This window comes from Centropristis striata, chromosome 24, assembly GCF_030273125.1.
Source record: "Centropristis striata isolate RG_2023a ecotype Rhode Island chromosome 24, C.striata_1.0, whole genome shotgun sequence".
NCBI classification, from domain to species: Eukaryota; Metazoa; Chordata; class Actinopteri; order Perciformes; family Serranidae; genus Centropristis; species Centropristis striata.
In genome coordinates this window covers 15,432,075-15,453,090 of record NC_081540.1, presented here as the reverse complement: position 1 = coordinate 15,453,090, position 21,016 = coordinate 15,432,075, and the positions used below count along the sequence as shown (strand labels likewise).

Sequence of the window (21,016 nt, the reverse complement as noted above, 5' to 3'; positions counted from 1 at the left end):
ATAAGAAATTTATTTTTTCAACAATAACAAAGAACAAAATATTTCAAAAGCATATTCATATGTTACACCGACTGTACAGGGATCAGATGGCATGTGCTTCACTCTAAATGACTCTGCTAACAAAAAAGAAGAAAGAAAACTAGGAATATTTAGGTATTTGATGAAAAAATATGAAATATTCCATGTCTAGGTACAAAATAGAAAAGAGATTAAGCTGATTATGGACTGATATTATACCCTGATACAGTGTTTAGGCCTCTTTAAACTGTCACAAAGTCATTTTATAACAACACAAACATGACGGCGTCGCCATCTTTCAATAGCTAAACCTCTTGGCCTCTTTGGTTCCATGATTTAGGTATAATACATTTGAACAGAGCTCAATTTTGCTTCTATAAAAATAACTTTTTCAATGGCAGTTTCTATTTATTTTATTTTTCTTATTACTAGTCACGCAGCTCCCCAGTGCAAATATTCTAACAACCATTCGCTTTGAAGAACGAGCGAAAGATTAGAGTGGCGGGCAAGGCGAGGTCGGGGTCAGGAGGCGGGAACTGAACCTCAGGTATTTCTCTAACACGTGTACCTGGTGGTGAATGAGAGCAGAATGTAATAACAGCTTTAACCTGAAAATATCAAAGTGATGTCAAAGTGACTGAAACTGTGTCTTAAAGTGTGTTTCGTCCACTGGGACGCATTCACTCCAAAACCACATCTGGGTCACCGTTAGCCCCAGTTAGCCTCCTTTTGGATTTCATACACTTCAATTGATGGGTACATAAAACGAAGGACAGTTCCTATAATGTGTTCAAATCTGCTTATAGCACTTACTTATAAGCACTCATAATGCCTTATAACATCCTTCTAAAATTAGTTATCATATCAAGTATCATAATACTTCATAATTGCAAGCCATTGTCGATAATGCATTAGAAACATACATATAAGGCATTTTAATCTGTTTATAGCTCTGCATAACTAGTTATAAGCACTCATAAACATTCATAATGCTTTTTAATTGCTGGTCACACACTGATTTTGTAAGACTCTGTGTATAATTCATTACAAACACACTTATATGTTACAATCTGCTTATAGCACTTTATAAGCACTTATAAGCATTAATAATGCTTGATAACAGTCTTTTAAAAGGACTTATTATATCAAGTATCAAAATACTTCAGCCAAAGGAAATGCTTTATACTGTGTTATGAATATAGTTATAAAGCACAAGAAATGTTAATAATGTGTTTATAACTAATTATACAGTAATATAAAGTCATACACATGTACAAGTGTGTTTATAATACATTATAGACATAGATTTGCAAAATATGGTAACATGTTCTATAAAGCCCATGCCTATAATGCATTATAAACACACTTTTAATGTGTTATAATCTGGACATAGCACTGTATGATTATAGTTATAAGCAGTTAAAAGCATTCATAATGCTTTATAATACTTTTTACAAGTACCAGCAATACCGGCAGAATATGATTTAACCATTTATGCTACAAATTATTATGGATACTGATGAGTTTATATTATTATTTTTTTATAAAGAGCTATGAACAGATCTGTTTATATTACTGTATAGTTAGTCAATAACATTCAAAATGCTTTATAACAATATTCATAAGTCTAAAGTGCTTTTATTGACTTATGAGGTCAAGCATATTATTACACCTTATAAATGTGCTTATAATGCATTATAGGCATTGCATTATAGGCAAAAGCATTATAAATATTTTTGGTGCTTATAACTAAAACCATGATTGCAAAAAAGTTGTCTAAAACGTGAATAAAACAGAATGTGATAATGTGGTGATCCTAAATGACATATAGTCAAATAAACTGCACAAAGACAGTACATTTTATGTTCAAACTGATTAACTTTTGTTTTTGTAAATATACTTTGCATTCTGTTCTTATTTACGTTTTACCCGGTGATGCAACTAGTATTAGACAGAGCTATAAGCTTATGCACATTATACAATTCAAAACAGCTTGAATTTATTTTTAAGTGGCACTGGATCAGGTCAAGTCTTTCTGTCACATGACCACCAAAAACACATTTTCAATCAATCACAGAAACTCTCCACCTTCTCACCGAAGCCCGACCTGCCCGCCTGCTCGCCACACTTACATTTCAAGTATTGGTGATAGTTGGTCAGAAGAGCTAAAGTTCAGCTTGTCTGGTCTACGGGTAAATACTATACATTGCATAGCTCATGCGGCACTTATTTCTTTTAGAAGGACCGTGGGCAATGGTGCGCCACTCAGGGCTCGTTAAAGGCATTTCAATCTGCAAGTGCTATCAAAGTGTGTGTCGGGGTGCGAAGCTACACCATCACTAAACTGAACAATATGGCAACTTTTCACTTTCACTGACTGAAATGAGAGGTTTCTTTTCTTATTTTATTTGAACTGTAAAGGATCAAATCTGAAGCTGGAGGAATGTTAACTGATAAAAATGAGGTCACCCCTGCATGGATTGGAATTTGATGATTTCCTACAAAAACTTTTACAATGGATTTGAATGATATTCTACAGTAATTGATGAGTGCTGTTTGCATCACGTTGCTGAGAAGAGACGAATGCTGCTGTACAATCCCTACTTTTGTCACAGCCAGACTCTGGATGTAGTATAAAGAGCGCAAAAGTCCGTTCAAGTTAGTGGGAGGGGTGGTCAAACAAACAAAGAGTCAATCAGTGTGTTTACATGACACTTTAAAAAAACGAATTAGGATTACGGTCAGTAGCAAAGTGTCAAACTGAGGTCAACAGAAAGGGCGCCATATTAAGTTGCTGAAACGATGTATATCGCCCACCCAGTGTTGAGGAGGAGGACATGTTCCCGTCAGTTATTCATTTTTCTCAGTTGCATGTAAACTGGGACAAGGACAGAAGTCCGATTAGACGCCAATATCGATTTTTAAGCATGATTAAACTGTACATGTAAACACACTGAATGTTCTGTAAAGTCAACCTGTGTTACACTACGTTATAGTTTGGTAAAAACAACAGGGTTAGGCTTAAAAAACTTGAACACCAGTCTCCTGGTTGAAAGACCGGGTTTGACCTCCCCATCCGACAGACATTCTACGTTAATTTCAACGTTGCTTCATCATCAGCGTATTACTTTTTTTCGCAGGATATCTTATGAACTGTTCATGAGGACAACCTGATTCCTGGTCACACACTGTAAAAGAGTATTTGTTTAACCCATACCATGATTGGAAGATGCCGTCCTTTGGAATATATTTTATTTGACTTTATTGATTCAAAGACTGAGGTGAAGGGTGGACGTTTGGTCCAGGTGGTTTGTGTTATTAGCTCAGATTCCAGTGGGGGACCATTGGACCATTTCCTCAAATATTAAATTGTGCTCTCAAAATATTACCAATCCTTTTTTATCTTGCTGAGCAGCAATATGATGTAATATCTCATAGTGCAAGATCCAAATCTGACTTGTCAAAAAACTAATTGGTGCACAATTTTGAGGAGAGCAAGAAAATCAAGCAATTTAAAGTTACAAGTTTCTAAATTTCCGGAAAAATTGATTGCGCGAATGACTTAAACGAGAAGTCAGGACATCCATTCCTACACACAACATTTAAAGATCTGCAAGACCTGTAGAAATATGATCAGAGGTTGCTTGAAACGTGTGTCCTCACCAATAACGATAATTGAAAGAGAAGATCCACAGCTGTGAAGAGATGCATATCAATGATTGGAAACCAGCTCACATTTGCAGGTCTACCTTCTAGTTTAGAGGATTATTTCACGGTTTGGTGACAGTGTCAGTGGAAACCTTCTTGAAAAGTCTCTATGGATTATGTTTTTGCTGGATGCGTCCAAATGTTCGTATCAGCTTGAAGCCTCTTTTGATCGTGGAACAAAGTTTCTCTAGTGTGAATGTGACTCCTGGCCAGAAGTGCTGTGCGTTGGTGACTGATGTGTTAAACGTTTTCAGTGTTTGCACACACTGCTCTTGTAAGAGGCATCGCTGAATCTTCCCCAAACCTTCTTTGTGACTCATGTAAGGCTCCTCTGGAGACTCAAGGTTGGGTTATATGTTCTAAACATGAAGAGTTTAATTCCAAAACGAGATACCCACTTCAAAACTCTAACAACGCGACTAATCGTAGCTTTGCAAAGGCTAGTAGGTTACATAAGATCCTCACTATCTTTTAGATATTTCATGAAGAACTTCAGAAATTGATTGTTTACCAAAGTGGATATTTAAAGATTTGGAGGAGAACTCTTCACGTCCCTTTGAAGGAGACCGAATCCACCAGAGAATATAATGAAATATATCAACAAACATAAATATATATACAAGTTTCTGTGCAGGCATACATGAGTGTGTAGATATGTGTGGATGAGGTTGTGTGTGCGCATGTTTTCTCTGTCGTCCATAAATATTCTGTTTCTATATTCATTTTTTTGTTGTGATATTGTGAAAGTTCTTCAGTTCCACCTTAAATAAAGAACGGACTCAAGCACAGCCGCACTCCTCCACGATCATGTTGGGAACGTCCCGCTTCACGATGTTGTACTCGTCGTCGAAGTAGAGCATGGACATGGTGCTGAGCTTGGTGGGGATGCAGCAGGAGTTCATGGAGCCTGGGCTCATGCCACGCATGCGGTACTGGTTCACCACGGCCGTGTGGAAGGACGAAGCCGAACCGGGGACGCCCGCCATGTAGGCCGGACAGTTTCCCTCGCAGTAGTTCCCAAAGTAGCCCGACGGGGCAATGATCCAGTCGTTCCAGCCGATGAGCCGGAAGTCTATGTAGAACTGCTGGCGGCAGCACAGGTTGCTGCTCCCGTCGCACTCCAGTCCCCGCTTACGGATACGATGTTTGTTGTCGGCCTGGCGTGCCTGCACCACCAGGAATGGCCGGTGGGATTCGTCGTTGTGGTTGACCAGGATGGGTACGACGCCTTCCTCCTCGCAGCCCTCACAGCGCACGTCTAGGTTCTGGCGCCGATCGCCCTTCTCGAACACCAACCGGACGGCGTCGGTCAGCATGAAGGTGTGCCAGCCGCTGCGCTTCAGCTCCATGCGCTTCTCGACCAGGTTCCATTTGCTGCCGAGGCCGGGTTCCTGGTAGTACACCTTCACCGTCACCTTTCGCCGCGGGCGCCCCTCCAGAGGAGACGGCAGCAGCTTGAAGTAGAGCCAGAGGGTGGCCTGCGTCACGTACAGGTTCTGGTTCCCCTCGCTGGAGATCAGGAAGAACAGGCTGGACTTGGACGTCACCATTTCATCTGAAAACATGAGAGGGATGATTATTAATTAGATGGAGTCTTGGGCTGTTTTTGTCAATTTTGGAATCTTTTTCATCCTGCCTGTATACACCACTTAAAAAGTGTTTAAATGCCATGTTGGTCGATTTTTTTTTCAGCACAACTTCACCTATATGACGTGATAATTTTTCATCCTGACTTACTGGATCAACAGTTTGAACCCAAAAGAAACAAAGAAAAAACAACATAAAATGTGGTTTTGAATCTCTTTTTTACTTTCAAAACACGATCATGCTCAATAAAGAATTTTAAATGTTGCAAATGTGAACAAAGGTGTCAAATCTAACATATAAGAGGGTTCCATCCAGTTCTATCATTTTATACTAAATATATTTGAGCTTGTCTCCAGTTTGACTTGGTTTATCATCATCAAACTGAAACTGGCCTCATGGAGTTTACAGCCAGAACTTTAGAGGTAAATTTACAGTAGGGCTCCACGCTGCTTTGTTTTCTAGTCTGGATGTCATGAAGAAGTCATGCTTTGGCAATTTTGGTGACTCCAGAGGGTTAATAAAGTAGCACTGAAAGTTTAAGGACAAGACTTTTAATAAGCACCAAAAAATAACCTTTTTTAAGAACAGGGGACATTAAAGTCAAGATATATGGATATAGATATATATGTGTATATATATATATATATATATATATATATATACACCTCCCCAGGAGGAGCTGGACGTTGTGGCTGGGGAGAGGGACGTCTGGAATGCCCTCCTTAGGGAATACCTGCTGCCCCTGCGACCCGGCCCCGGATAAGCGGAGGAAAATGGATGGATGCATATATATATATATATATTTATATATATATATTTATTTCTTAATTTTTGGATGCAAATGGATGGATGGATATATATATTTTTTTATTTTTTTTATTTTTTTTTGGATGCCAGCCTTATTGCCATTTTTTGACGTTTTCTTTTATTATTATTTTTACATTACATTCAAAGTTTTGCTGTAAGAAAACAGACATGTGCCTTGATTTCACATTCAGCAATATGAATATTTGTAATTTAACATTCAAGACCATTAAGCAAATGAATAAAACTGTAAAGAAAAAAAATCCATAATGTCCAACGATAATGGCATTTGCACTCAATATAGAAAAAAACTGAAAAACTGTAAAATGAAATAAATTTACAAGAAATAACTTTTTGTTTCTTACAGTAAAACTTAAATATCAAAAATACCAAAAGAAAAATGTCAAAAGAAATAATTTAAAAATGGGAAAAAAACTTTATGTCAGATTAAAGTAAAAAATAACCTTAAGTTATTCTAAGTAGTTATTCAGAGTTTAGAAATGAATGATTCAGCTTTTTTCTTATGGTTTACTGTTAAAGAAGTAATGAGGAATTGTTCAAATGTCAAATTGTCCTATATCGTGAACGAATCGAGAGAGACGTGCTGCTGGACAGGCCCCGGCTCCCCTCGGTTCAGGGTGGCAGCACAGATCCTGCAGACTGTGACAGGAAGGCGTTGGGCGCCGGGCCACTTGGCCTCCGAATTGGCCCAAATATGAGAAGGAGAGGAGGATGGAGGGGGGGGCTTAAGAGAGCGGCACACAAAGGTTCAAAGACTTTGCATTGAATGCTGCCTGAAAATGAGATCTTATGGAGCCTAACTGTCCTCACAATGAGGCCTGAGAGCACGTCGCAGGGCGGGAGGCAGCGCAGCAACAAACTGCAAGAATGAAGATGCAAGAAAAACCATTTACATCACATTAGCTGCTTCTGCTACCAGCAGACTGCAAATGGTCTGAGGCTTTTCATCTGGGGACCATCAGCTTGTTTGTGGAATGATTAACCCTCTATTTATTGAAAATACACATGTTTTATTTACAGAAAAAACTTTATTTATATATGATATGAGCCAGTTGAAAGTGCATCATAGGATTTATTTCTACGATGGAAACTATTACTATTTTTAATTAACATGCAAATAGACTGTCTTATAGTTTTATTATTTATTATCTTTTCTGCTGTTTTTGTGTGTATGAATTGTAATTTAAAAAATGCTACATTTCCATAAAAACCTGTGTCTTTTGTTTGTATTTTGGGTTCCTGGCAGCTTTATACTTTGTTAATTAAAATAAAATGAAAAATCTGACTGATAGCCAAGTTTGTGTGGAGAAAAAGGAGCCATGCATGTGATGTAAGGACAGACTGAAAGATGATAAACAGAGACAGAAATTAATGCATAGGAATTTGAGAAGTTAGAACCAAAATCTCCTGGACTTCAGAGGTTTAAAAGGGAGCCAAAAATCACAGATTCCTCCAACATCTGTAGTCAGAAACAAGTTTTTACCCTGCTCCTGTTTCTCCTGCTACTTTCCTTCACATAATGAAAACCACAAGTGCTTAAAGGAAAGTTCTTATCTGTATGTGTTTGCTCTTCATCTCTCCATTTATTGGGCTTTTATTGTGTCGTTCTGCAGAGCCAGTGCTCCTATTAAGTTTTAATGTTGTAAATATTCTGAGAGTACTTCAGGGTTATTGATGGTGTGTTGAAACAGAACTAGAAGCTCCTTAATCTTCTGTGTTTTACATTTTCGGTACTTAATCTTGGGATGTTATAAGCCTGGCCCCTCTCAGGCCCCCCTTACATGTCTTAAAGAGGCTGTATCGGGTTGTTTTAAAGCTGGAGTGAATATATTTGAATTATACGACACAAGAAGATCTAAGGAATCCATTTGTACCACATCTTGTCAGGAAGGGGGCCATCTTTAAAAGGGTCCCTTGACCTCTGACCTTAACATACGTGTATGAAACTATGTTCTATGGATACACATAAGTCTCCTCTTTACAGACATGCCCGCTTTATACTGATAACATGCCGTTTTCATGCAGTAAAATGTGTTATTTTGTCCTATTGTATTTGAATATTTCTGCATACTGAGGTCCCTAAACAGTTTGTGAGTTGCATAAATCGGGCATGACTGGAAAACTGAGCCCAATTTCTTTTATTACCATTTTCAAAGGGTCCCTTGACCTCTGACCTCAAGATATCTGAATGAAAATTGGTTTAATGGGTACCCACAAATCTCTTCTTTACAGACATGCCCACTTTATGCTGATAACATGCCATTTTCATGCAGTAAAATGTGTTATTTTGTCCTATTGTATTTGAATATTTCTGCATACTGAGGTCCCTAAACAGTCTATGAGTTGCATAAATTGGGCATGACTGGAAAGCTGAGCCCAAGTTTTTTCATGGCCATTTTCAAAGGGTCCCTTGACCTCTGACCTCAAGATATCTGAATGAAAATTGGTTTAATGGGTATTGTATGTGAATATTTCTACATCCTGGGGTCCCTAAACAGTCTGTGAGCTACATAAATTGGGTAAGACTGGAAAGCTGAGACTTTTGTGGATTCAATGAGCCCAATTTCACCTGGATCATTCAGAGGATGGAGCGCTTTACACAAAATATTGACAATAAGAGGGTATACAAGTGTTCGCCATACATATGTCCAAAATACAAAAATCTACAAAATGTCAAAACAAAACAAACAAAAAAACAGCAAACTTCATCCAGGCCCCCCATTTGAATTGGTCTAGAACAAGTTTATAATAGTTTTGGATTTTTCATTAGTTTTAGTTTTAATTTTGTTGTGAATTTTTGTTTTCAAATTCAGTTAGTTTTAATGAGTTTTTAGAATGAGTTTGCGAGTTTTCGTATAGCTTTTGAAAAATGCTTAGTTTTAGCTTAGTTTTTATTAGTTTTAGTGTTTGTTTGAGTTTTTTTGTATGGGGTATTTGTTGGGTGCCAGATTCAAAGAGGTCATAATAAATGTTGCCTTTATGTCCTTTGGTTTATCCATCTCAGCCCCGATAAGGTGATCAACTCTTACAGTTCCGGGTGTTTTCAATTTTGGTTCGAGTGTAGTTAGTTTTGAAACCACACAATACAGTTTCAGTTAGTTATTGTTTTTTTGTTTTTTTAAAAACTCTTGTTTTTATTTGTATTTCAGATAACAAAAATGTTTTTTCAATTCTAGTTTTCGTTATTTTTGTTAGTTTTCGTTAAATATAATAACCTTAGTCTAGAACTGCCACTAGCTTACTAGCTACAGAGCTTTCAGAGGCTTTTAGCTTCGATTATAAACTCCATAAATAAATAAATAAATAAATAAATATATATATGTATAACGAACCCTAACTTAGTGGTGGACCAAGAAGCACCAGGGCAGAGCCGATTGAGAGCTGTCAGGTGATGAATATGAGAGTCATTCATCATGTCTGAACCTCCTAAACTCTGACAGCCGACCCCGATGACTCGGAATTGACAGTCAGAACGTGCAAACTTGAGATTTCGTGGCTGAAAACATTGAATGTGCATCGGAGGGGTTTAAGAAGAAAGCTGACATTAGAAATGCCTTCAGGATGCACGGCAGAAATGTACAGAAAATATGTGAGAGGCTGCAGACTTTGCTGGCAAGCCTCTACACGCATTACCTCATCCATCAGGAGACGAGGTAATCTCCGAGTCATTACTCAGCAGCTCGGGATGTCAGATCACACGCCGCTGCAGATTAGAGCGCCGCGAGCACCCAGACAAGACCAGAATCAAGAAGCTGAGTGCCTGAGAACAGGTTAGCTGCAGGTCTGTCATCAGGCACTCTATCAAAGTGTTAAAAGTGACCTGCTCACTTGTTCAGAAGTGTCGGGATCAAAGTCACGTCGATATAAAGTGTTGCTGAATGTGTCGGCGGCTGTTGGGGAGTGGTCGCCTCACACGGACACAGAGGAGGACGCTTAATTGGCGGTTTGAGAGAGAATTCATTTGTCACAGACGAGCAGCTGCTTTGTCCGAGATGGTAATGAGGAGACTCGTCACAAGAACTCCACCACTAGATGAACTCAGCGGCAGGACGAGATGGAGACGTGTGGACTTATTTACGTGTCTTTATTATGCAAACGCAAGCTTGACTAGACAAATTGCAATGCAATTGAAAAATCTGTCATTGCAAGTAAATATGTTTGTAATTAAAAGATGCATTAATAAAGCTAAGTGCTCTGCTTATTTTTAGCGCAGGCTTTAGATGTGGCAAAGTGCTCATATTATTGTAGTGTATTGGCAGTGACTAGGGAGGGATTATTTTACATATGAAGATTTTATTTGTTTGTTATATTTTCCTTCTTTTCTGTATATCGTTACATTTGGGGTTTTTTTTTTGGTTTTTGTTTTCTGTTTGTTTTCTGTGTTTTGTTTCTCTTTAAGTTATATTACATAATCCATATCTATCTGGACACCTTGGTGCTAATTGTGCTACAATGTGCTAACTTAACTTTTGATGTACTGAAAATCCTTCAATAAACAGATTTAGATTTTTTTTTTTTTTTTTAAAAGATGCATTAATGCAGAAGAGAAAATCCCAAATGTTTTCTTTTGAATCAAAAACCTTTCTTTTGTAAGTTGTACACTGCAACAAAGGGTGTCTAAAAACAAGATAAAAACACTATCTGAGGGAAATGATCTTGATTTCTGAAATTAAGATTATTAAATCTAGAAATAAGCAAGTTGAACACTTAAAGTAAGGACGACGTCACTACTGGAAGTCTTTTTGGGTCATTTTGTGTCTTTTTTGTCATTTTGGTTTTTTTGTGTGTCATTTTTTTTTATCATTTTACATATTTTCTTGTAATTTTACATAATTTTTTAGTCATTTTGTGTCTTTTTGTCATTTTACGTCCTTTTTTGATCATTTTGTTTTTTGTGTGTCATTTTGGTTAATGTTACATATTATTTTGGAATTTAACGTATTTATTTTAGTCATTTTGTGTCTTTTGTCATTTTACTTTTTTTTGATCATCTTGGGTTTTTTGTGTGTCATTTTGGTAAATTTTACATATTTTTTGTAATTTTACATCATTTTTTTTATCTTTTTGTGTCTTTTTGTCATTTTCCATCCTTTTTGGTCATCTTGGGTTTTGTGTGTGTGTGTGTGTGTGTGTGTGTGTGTCATTTTGGTTAACTTTACATATTATTTTGTAATTTAACATATATTTTTAGTCATTTTGTGTCTTCTTTTGTCATTTTACATCCTTTTTTTTATCTTTTTGTGTCTTTTTTGTGTGTCATCTTGCTTAATTTTACATATTATTTTCTAATTTAACATATTTTTTGGGTAATTTTGTGTCTTTTTTGGGTAATTTTGAGTGTTTTTTGCTCTAAAATTGTGTTATTTATACGCAGATTGAAGAAAAATGCGCTGAGGAATTCCTCGAAACAGGCAGTGTTAACTGTTCAACATGCATGTTGAACGCTTAAAATAAGAAATTAACTCTTAAAACAAGATAAATTATCTAACACTTCTAAATCTAACTTTTTTTTTATCTTGTAAGAAACAAATAATCATCAGGTCACTCTGCTCGGGCCAGTTCATCGCTGCTTGCAGCTTTAATTTATCTTGTTTTAAGAGTTAATTTCTTATTTTAAGTGTTCAACATGCTTATTTCTAGATTTAATAATCTTAATTTAAGAAATCTTGTCAAGGTAAATTTTCTGTCCATGCAGCAAGATCATTTCCCTCAGATTTACTGTTTTATCTGTTTTTAGACACACATTTTTGCAGTGTGTTTTACTGTTGACCTACATTGCAAAAGAACGTTGCAAAAGTTTTGTTGTAAGATCCAAAAATTTTGTTGCAAATTCAAAACTTTTGCTTGTTTATCCAAAACTTTTACTTTTGAATCCAAAATGTTGTTTGCTGTTGAACTGTGGAAAATACCTACACTGCAGAAAAAAGATGCAGAAGTTTTGGTTTTGAATCCAACATTTTTGTTTGCAAAGTTTTTCTTTGCAAGTTTTTCTTTGCACATCCAAAAATGATGTTTGCAAATTGAAAAGATTTGCTTTTGAACCAAATTTGGTTGCTGTATGGCTTAATCTCATGGACGGGACCTACACTGTAAAGAAAATAATTATACATTTTTGCTTTTGAATCCAAAGTTTTTTGCAAATATAGAAGTTTTGCTTTAGAATCCTTTTTTTGTTTGTTTTGCGAGCTACACTGCAAAAAACATGAAGCTTACCAAGTATTTTCTTCTTATCTCTAGCAATAGTATCTTAATTATGAGTATAATTTACCTACTGACCATAACTTTATGTGCTTATAGTATTATTATGTGCTTATTTAATTATCTTGTTGAAAGCAGCTTTTTCATGCTTTTCAATCTATTCAACTGTTGAATATGGTGAGTTTTTACCTAAAATATTGGTTCCAATTGAGAGTTTTAGCATTTTCTATCACCAAAACGTGCTTGTTTCAAGTATTGGTTTATTTTAATGTTACTACAGTTGGGCTATTCAAGCCACAATTACTCAAAATAAGTAGATTTGGATTTATTTCAAGACATCATTGGTTTTTCCAGTGCTGAGATATTTTTACTTATTTGAAGAATTCTTACAAAGAAGCATTTACTTTCTGCACTTGCAGATAATTTGACTTGTTTTGAGCATGTATTTGCTTGATTCTAGTTATTTATTTCTCATTTTTGTCCGTTGGTTTTTGCAGTGTAAATCTAATGGATGGGACCGACAAAAAAAAAAAAAAAGATGCTAAAGTTCTACTCTCCAAAGTTTTGTTTGAAGATCCAAACCATTTGTTTGCAAATCCAAAAGTTTTTCCTTTAAATCCAAAGTTTTGTTTGCTGTAGAGCTGAAGCTCATTATTTACAGAGATTTAAGACCAAACTAAAGTTTTTGATGACCAATAAAACATTTTCCATCACAAATTTATTTTCCTTGCAGTGAAACATTTTTGGATTGCAGAGTGGAAACCTATTTATTGCATCATAAAAGTGAGTCCAGAGAGCCAGAGGACAGCTGAGGACAAACAGAAACACGTTCTGGCATCAGTTTAAAGCTGTAATTGACATATAGTGGAAGGAAAACATGCAATGTTTTTAAACTGAACTAAAAAGTGATCACTGGAACAGAGAGACAGCAGCTGCTCTGCCTGGTTACGTTCAGCAAATATTTAGGTTTTGATTTCTTTCTGGTGACAAATGTTTGGTGAGGAATAAATACGCTGCACTGTGCTTACTTCAGCATCTCAAAACGTCCTAAAATAGGCTTTTAAATCAGACATTCATTTCTATAACCGCCTTATTTTAACTCATGTTTCGTTGCAGAACTCTGGGTTTCCTGCATGAAGCTTCACTGGAAATCTGTGGTCCCAAAACGCTGACTCGCTTCTGGTTTTTAGGCTTTCTCAAGTAATGAAGGGAAGTTGAATGATCATATCTTTGACGTTTAAATGGTTAAATGCTGGGGTTAATAAGACTCCACTTCCTTCTCTTTTTCTTTAAGGGAGTTACTCCCTTCAATTCAAAAGTAACACATTTAAAGTGTGTGTGTATGTGTGTGTGTGTGTATGGGGGCATTTTATGCCAGCGAACTATACTAAAAAGCCTTAAACGTGTCTCATTTTCATTGATTTATATAACAGTAGGTCCCAATTAGTCACCAAATAATCTATGTAAAATATGCTGCTTAAAAAATCACTTCATCATTTCAGAGGTTTGAAGTCGTGCATAGGTTAACTAAGCTATGACAAGTTTACTCATTTTTTTCCAGCTCTGTACAACCTCTAGAAAGGGTGGTCCCCACAAGTGATGATTGAAACTAGAGTCCCCGTGATCTATGAAAACCAGTATGTGTGTATGTATGTATATGTGTGTGTGTGTGTGTGTGTGTGTGTGTGTGTGTGTGTGTGTGTGTGTGTGTGTGTATGTATGGGAGGCATTTTATGCCAGCGAACTATACTAAAAAGCCTTAAACATGTCTCATTTTCATTGTTTTATGTAACAGTAGGTCCCAATTAGTCACCAAATAATCTATGTGAAATATGCTAATTCATGTAAATGATGTACCCTGAAAGCATGTTTATTGGTCTTTCTGGATGTCCCCATAAAGCCTGATTTAAAAAAGCACTTCATCATTTCAGAGGTTTGAAGGCGTGTATAGGTTAACTAAGCTGTGGCAAGTTTACTCAATTTTTTTCAGCTCTCTACAACCTCTAGAACGGGTCCCCACAAGTGATGATTACAACTGGAGTCCCCGTGATCTATGAAAACCTGTGTGTGTGTGTGTGTGTGTGTGTGTGTGTGTGTGTGTGTGTGTGTGTGAGCAGAGCAATCAACTGCTGCTGTGACATTTGACTCCACTTAGAGAGGAGAAAACAGGTGAAAATTCCTCTCGAACAGAAAGCATTTTCGGCTAAACCGTAGCTCCTATCATTGATCCGACTTCACTTTGAGCATCCTCAGTTCTTCCTGAACGTCTACATTTGTGTTTCGGGAAGAAAAAAAGAAGAAGAAATTGCCTCAAGCGCAGTTTCCAAATTTATTTTTTGAATTTTTCTCTCCCTCTCCACTCTAGTGAAGATGTCCTCCACTCTTGCCTCTCCATACGGTAATATTTGGGGGATTTTTTTGAGTCTTTTTGCCAAATAATTTGAAACCAGTTTGAAGAAAACCTTTAAAAAATAGTCATAGCACACTTGTCATGGCCGAGCCGGTCATTTTGATACCTTTTTAGTGTATATGCGGCCAAAACTCTGGGAAGAGTAGTCGACTGAAAAAAACACACGGAAGAAACGGAAGAATAAGAATAAGCCTGGCGAGTAACATTTCAAGCACACTCAATTAAACAGGAGGTGACAAAATATTATTAAAAGTAGCTGGAAGTGAAGTAGCTTTGGAGCTTTTGACCATGTTGCATGATCTTCATTTAGAAATAACTATTCAAAAAATGCAGACATTTTGAATGTAGTTTGGTTGACAGAGAGCTGCAAGAGCTGGAGTGTTAAAGATAAATTAAAGGTTGTGTTTTTGCATTGTCTAGAATGATTTATCAAAGAATCACAAGAATTTTGACTGGAGTTTGGTGGATGCAGAGCTGCAAGAGCTGTTTCAATTTGGTGTCATTTCTTTTTTTCCAGCCTGGCTTTGACTGCATCTCTGTTCATAAACGTTGAAAGAATATATTTAAATTTTCAAGAATTTTGAATGTAGTTTGTTGGATAGAGAGCTCTTGTTATAATTCTTGTTAGAATTTTCAAGCAAGAATTTTGTGTGTTTAAAGATAAATAAACAGTTGTGATTCTGCAGGTATAGTTTTACATTTGTTTCCCTTGGAAAGAGGAGGATATTGTCTAAAAAGATGCATACAACATTTTGACTTTTTTTCTCATGACTTTGACATTTTTTTTTGTGACTTCGACTTTTTTTCTCATTTTGACTTTTTCTTCATGGCTTCAACTTTTTTTTCTCATTTCGACTTTTTTCTCTTAACTTCAACTTTTTTCTCGTTATTTTGACAATTTTCTCATTATTTTGACTTTTTTCTTGTGACTTCGACTTTTTTTTCATGATTTCGACTTTTTTTTCTCATTTGGACTTTTTTCTCTTGACATCAACTTTTTTTTCGTGACTTCGACTTTTTTTCATGACTTCAACTTTTTTTTCTCCTGACATCAACTTTTTTTTCGTGACTTCGACTTTTTTTTCATGATTTCGACTTTTTTTTTCTCATTTACTTTTTTCTCTTGACTTCAACATGCAAAAATGAATGTGTGAATGTTTTGTGGATGTAGAGCTGGGTTATGCTGCATTTGGTGTGTCCTCTTAAACTGCCATTCACAGTGTTTAAAGATAAAGTAACGGTTGTGATTTTGCATGTAGCTTTACATTTGTTACACCTGTCAACAAACCTGGAAAGAGAATCAAGAATCACACAAATTCTGAATGTAGTTTGGCGGACGAAGAGCTGAAACATGAGTGGATCAGATTTTTGGGTTTCTTTCATGAAAATGTTGGTTTCTAAGCATGCTGCATTCAAATGCTGTAAAGAAAGTTGGACATCTGGGTGTTGTGTTCATCCAATACTTACATGACTAATGATGAAGATCATGTGATAAACTGAAACGAAGCTGTTAGAAGTTTAAAAAAAAAAAGGTTCTGGATGCAGGAAACTAACAAACCAAAACCACCAGTCGCACTGTCTTTCATACACACACACACACACACACACTGTGAATTCTAATGGGGTGCCAGGCTGCAGGGTTTAGCCCGTCAATCTGCATTCAGGCTGCACGACGGCCGACACAAAAGCTCTGACCTTATACTGAGGGGACTGATTCAACACAACCCTGCCATGTCACACACACACACACACACACACACACACACGTAAACACACAATATCCTGGATGTGGATGCATGTATACGCCAACGCAGACACAGTGAGGATCACACACTGCTCAGAAAACACACATTAAGACATGACAGAAACACAAAGGCTCAAATACTACCACACTCTGACACATGACACACACACACACACACACACACACACACACATGCACGCTCACACTAACAGCTCTAAAGTGAGTGTAGCAGGGATGTGTTGATGTAGAAAGCAGATGTTTCGCTTTGAGCAGCAAGCGGACGGACACACGTGGGCGAGCAGGTGGCGTCGTTGATCATTTTCAGCTCCTTTCAGAGTAAATTGTTCCTGTGAGGCTTGTCGCCGTGCCACGTCCCCGCTGACAGCCGCTCAGTGCCGTGAACGCAGCCAACTGGCAGGCGAGCAGAGCCGAGGTGGAAGGTCTGCAACACAGCGGCCACAGAGAGAAACATCTGAAACTAAAAGGCTCTCAGCGGGGAGCAAACCTCCGCCGACTCCGAGCAAAGCTGCCCAAGTTTATGTTTGTGTGCACTCTGGTTTTCTAGGAAAGTGAACACAACACTGGGGTGGAAGCCAGGAAGGCCAAATGTCCAACTTTCTCTGCCTCACTTGAATGCAGCATGCTCAAAAAACAAAATTATAATGAAAGAAACCCCAAAATCTGACCTGCTCATGTTTCAGCTCTGCATCCACCAAACTACATTCAAAATTCTTGCGATTCTGTGATGAATGGTTCTCTTTCCAAGTTTGTTGAAAGGTGTAACAAATGTTAGGCTACTTGCAAAATCAAAAGTATCTTTTAACACTCTGAACAGCAGCTTAAGAAGACACCAAATGTAGCAGGATGCACATTTAAAAACCTAAATTATAACAAAAGAAAAACAGCTTTTGCAGCTCTGCATCCACCAATCTACATTCAAAATTCTTGCGATTTTGTGATCAACGGTTCTCTTTCCAAGTTTGTAGAAAGGAGAAACAAATGTTAGGCTACTTGCAAAATCAAAAGCGTTATGTATCTTTTAACTTCTCTGAACAGCAGCTTAAGGAGACAATGTAAAGTAGCAGGATCCACGTTTAAAAACCTAAATTATAAAAAAAGGAAACAGCTTGTGCAGCTCTGCATCCACCAAAGTTTGTTGACACAAATGTAGTCAAATCCAGGCTCAAAATTCCAATTATGACTTATTTCAAAACAGCCACCAAACTACATTCAAAGTTCTTGCAATTCTTTGAGCAATCGTTCTAGAAATAATATCTTATTTCCACATTTGTCCACAGGTGCTCACAGGCTCTTTCAGCCCTCAACCCACCATACTGCATTAAAAATTACTGCGATTCTGTCGTCCATCGTCCTTTTCTAAGTTTGTTGGCAGGCGTGACAAAGTAAAACTACCTGCCAAATCGCAACTTCAATTTATCTATAAACAGCAGTTTAAGAAGATGCAACAAATACAGCAGAATCCAAGCTCAGAGATGTAAATTTTGATTAAAAAAAAGCAGGATCCACGTTTAAAAACCTATATTATAACAAAAGGAAACAGCTTTTGCAGCTCTGCATCCACCAAACTACATTAAAAAATCTTGCAATTCTGTGTTGGATCATTAAAGATGACAACAAGTCTGTTGACAGGTGTAACAAATGCAAAACTACGTGCAAAATAAAAACCTTTTATTTATCTCTAAATACTCAGACAGGATGTTAAATCTGCACTTGTTATTGGCATTAGGGGCCAACAGAGGCGCTTTCACTGTGAGCATTAGAACATAATGACACACTAGGATTTGTTTTATAGTGCAGAGGAGTGTAAAAAAAGTATTAAAACAGCTTTGGGGATTGATTTCTTCACCAAACCGTGCAGGTAGCAGCTGTGTGCTTTTATTTTGGCGGGTTTTCAACATCTGTTCAACATCAGCATACTGTCTGGGTTGTTTCTAACTCTCACACACACACACACACACACACACACATGCACAGAGAGACAGCAGAGCTGGCTGATGCTGCTGTGTGTCACCTGATTCATCAGCTACATGCATCACATTTCATTTATTGGGTTTCATGAGTACAACAAGTGTTTCATAAAGTCATATTAAACTCATTTATGACTCCAGAGTCCAGTCTGGTGATACAGTTTGATGTAGTTTGGGGTTAAAAGCAGCTCCTGAAACATGATCTTTTCTGCCTCAACTGCATTTCCCATCCTGTTGCTCTCCTCTCCCTGCAGGATGCCTTTTATATTTCTGTAAAAACTGCAAAAATCTACCAGAATGTCTCATTTCTAATGAAATTTCTAACGATGACACAAAGGCCTTACACTCACACACAAACAAACACACCTGCACATCAGGAAAAATCCAGACGACTCGTCAAAATGCAAGAAAGCTTCAGGAAAACTGGGAATATTTGAAGCAGAATTTTGTGTCTTTTTGCGTCTGTTGTTGTGTCTTTTTTAGTCATTTTGTGTGTGTTTTTTTGTCATTTTGTGACTTCTTTGTTTTTTGGTCATTCTGTCTTCTCATTGTGTGTCTTTTTTGGTCATTTTGTGTCTTTTTTGTGTCTTTTTGTATCTGTTATTGTGTCTTTTTTGTGTCTTTTTTAGTCATTTTGTGTCTTCTTTTGGTCATTTTGTGTCTTCTGTGTTTTTTTGGTCATTCTGTCTTCTCATTTTGTATCTGTTGTTGTGTCTTTTTTGTCATTTTGTGTTTGTTCACACACAAACAAACACACCTGCACTTCGGGAAAAATCCAGACGACTCGTCAAAATGCTAGAAAGCCTCAGGAAAACTGGGAATATTTGAAGCAGAATTTTGATGCTGTGTTTTTTTTTTTTTGTTTGTTTGTTTTGCCAGCTTTTAAACTTTTCATATCTGTTTATCTTTTTTTTCTTGTGTTTGTTGCAAGCTGATGTCACTTTTTGCACTTTGATTTAAGAAGATGTGTGGAAAAATGTTAAAAATTTCATTGAAATGAGGTGAAACTTGAGAAAAAGTTTCTGCTGTGTCCATCACGCACCTTTCTCTGCTAGAAAGCTTTAGGAAAACTGGGAATATTTGAAGCAGAATTTTGTGTCTTTTTGCGTCTGTTGTTGTGTCTTTTTAAGTCATTTTGTGTCTTTTTTTTTTTTTTGTCATTTTGTGTCCTCTGTGTTTTTTTGGTCATTCTGTCTTCTCTTTTTGTGTCTTTTTTGGTCATTTTGTGTCTTTTTGTATCTTTTTATTTGTTTGTTTTGCCAGCTTTTCAACTTTTCTGTTTATCTTTTTTTTTTTCTTGTGTTTGTTGCAAGCTGGTGTCACTTTTTGCGCTTTGATTTCAGAAGATGTGTGAAAAATGTTTAAAAATTTCATTGAAATGAGGTGAAACTTCTTCATAAAAACTTTCTGCTGTGTCCATCACGCACCTTTCTCCGCAAAGCTGATGATCTCGGAGCTCTCCTCCAGCACGTCGTTGCTCATCGGATGTCCGTCCAGGTTGGGGATCTCCACCCTGCCGTCCTCCCGCAGCTTCCCGGCGTGGAGCTTCCGCAGCGCCGTCACCATGGCTGCCTTGGACACCGGGTGCGTGATGTTGGGGCGCTCCCGCATCTGCAGCCTGCTCAGGATGTGCCTCTTCACCGCCTCCAGGAAGTCCACGTTCAGCCGGCCCGACTCCGGGTCCTCCGGCTGAGCCACGCCGCAGGACGCGCAGGTGTCCCGGGGCGCCGTGTGCGCCTCCGCCTCGGTCCCTGGCGCAGCGGTGCAGCGGATGGAGAGGACGCAAGCCACGAAGAGTGCCAGCCGGAAAAGACAGCTCCTCATTTTCTGTTCGAGGAGGAGTAGAATCACTTTTTTCTCTCTTTTGTCAGAGTTAAAACAAGAAGGAAGCGGAGCTCAGTCCCGAGCTGTCTCCATGCGTAACGGCGCTCCGCTCAGCTCTGACGCACTGTTTCCATCCACTTTAAGATGCGTGAAATCTTTTTTATCACATCGTCCTGTGTGTGTCTTTGGTCATTCTTTATTCCGCTCTTTAAGGACTCTTTGTTGGACTTTGAGCAGCTTCACACAAACAGCAGATGAAGAAGAAAACGCGTCATGGTTTCATTCATCAAAACTCCCAAATATTCCACAAAGCGTCAAATCCCACCTGGACATTTTGTTTTAAAGTTCAATCCATCATGTGTTTGTTCCTTAGAGACACATCATCATCCTCCTCACACACACACACACACATACACACACACACAACACACACACTTTTTGCTCTCTAGACGTGTTTGGTCCCGGTGTGAGGAGGAGGAGAGGGAGGTGTGCCGCTCAGCGCACCGAGGAGCGTTTCCATGCTGCCGTCTGAGACTCAGGAGCCGCCACACACCGAAAACTTTTTTATATAGAGGGGTCAAAGCAGCGGGGCGGGGCCAGAGAGGAGGGGGGCGGGGTCAGCGACACTCCCTGAGGAGAAAGGATCCCTAAAGGGATTCAAATTGTTCTGTAATACTCCTGCAGGGGCAATAAAACACACTAATGCACTTTACT

At 37.9% G+C, this 21,016-nt stretch overlaps 1 protein-coding gene across 1 annotated transcript; it reads right to left on the bottom strand.

Moving 5' to 3' along the window:
- Nucleotides 1–1,750: 1,750 nt before the first annotated feature.
- Nucleotides 1,751–20,686, bottom strand: LOC131963049 (inhibin beta B chain-like). The gene is made up of 2 exons (XM_059328183.1): nucleotides 19,906–20,686; nucleotides 1,751–5,281 (listed from the first exon to the last, which is right to left on the bottom strand). Exons 1-2 carry the CDS (start codon nucleotides 20,300–20,302, stop codon nucleotides 4,506–4,508), a joined length of 1,173 nt encoding a protein of 390 aa, XP_059184166.1. The 5' UTR covers nucleotides 20,303–20,686; the 3' UTR covers nucleotides 1,751–4,505.
- Between the last annotated feature and the right edge of the window lie 330 nt (nucleotides 20,687–21,016).

Bases quoted from the DNA above. Each gene is read 5' to 3' on its own strand.
- LOC131963049 (XM_059328183.1), bottom strand. From the start codon at position 20,302: ATGAGGAGCTGTCTTTTCCGGCTGGCACTCTTCGTGGCTTGCGTCCTC. The intron at 5,282-19,905 runs GTGCGTGATGGA...TCATGTTTTCAG, and splicing joins CATCAGCTTTGCGGAGAAAG to ATGAAATGGTGACGTCCAAG.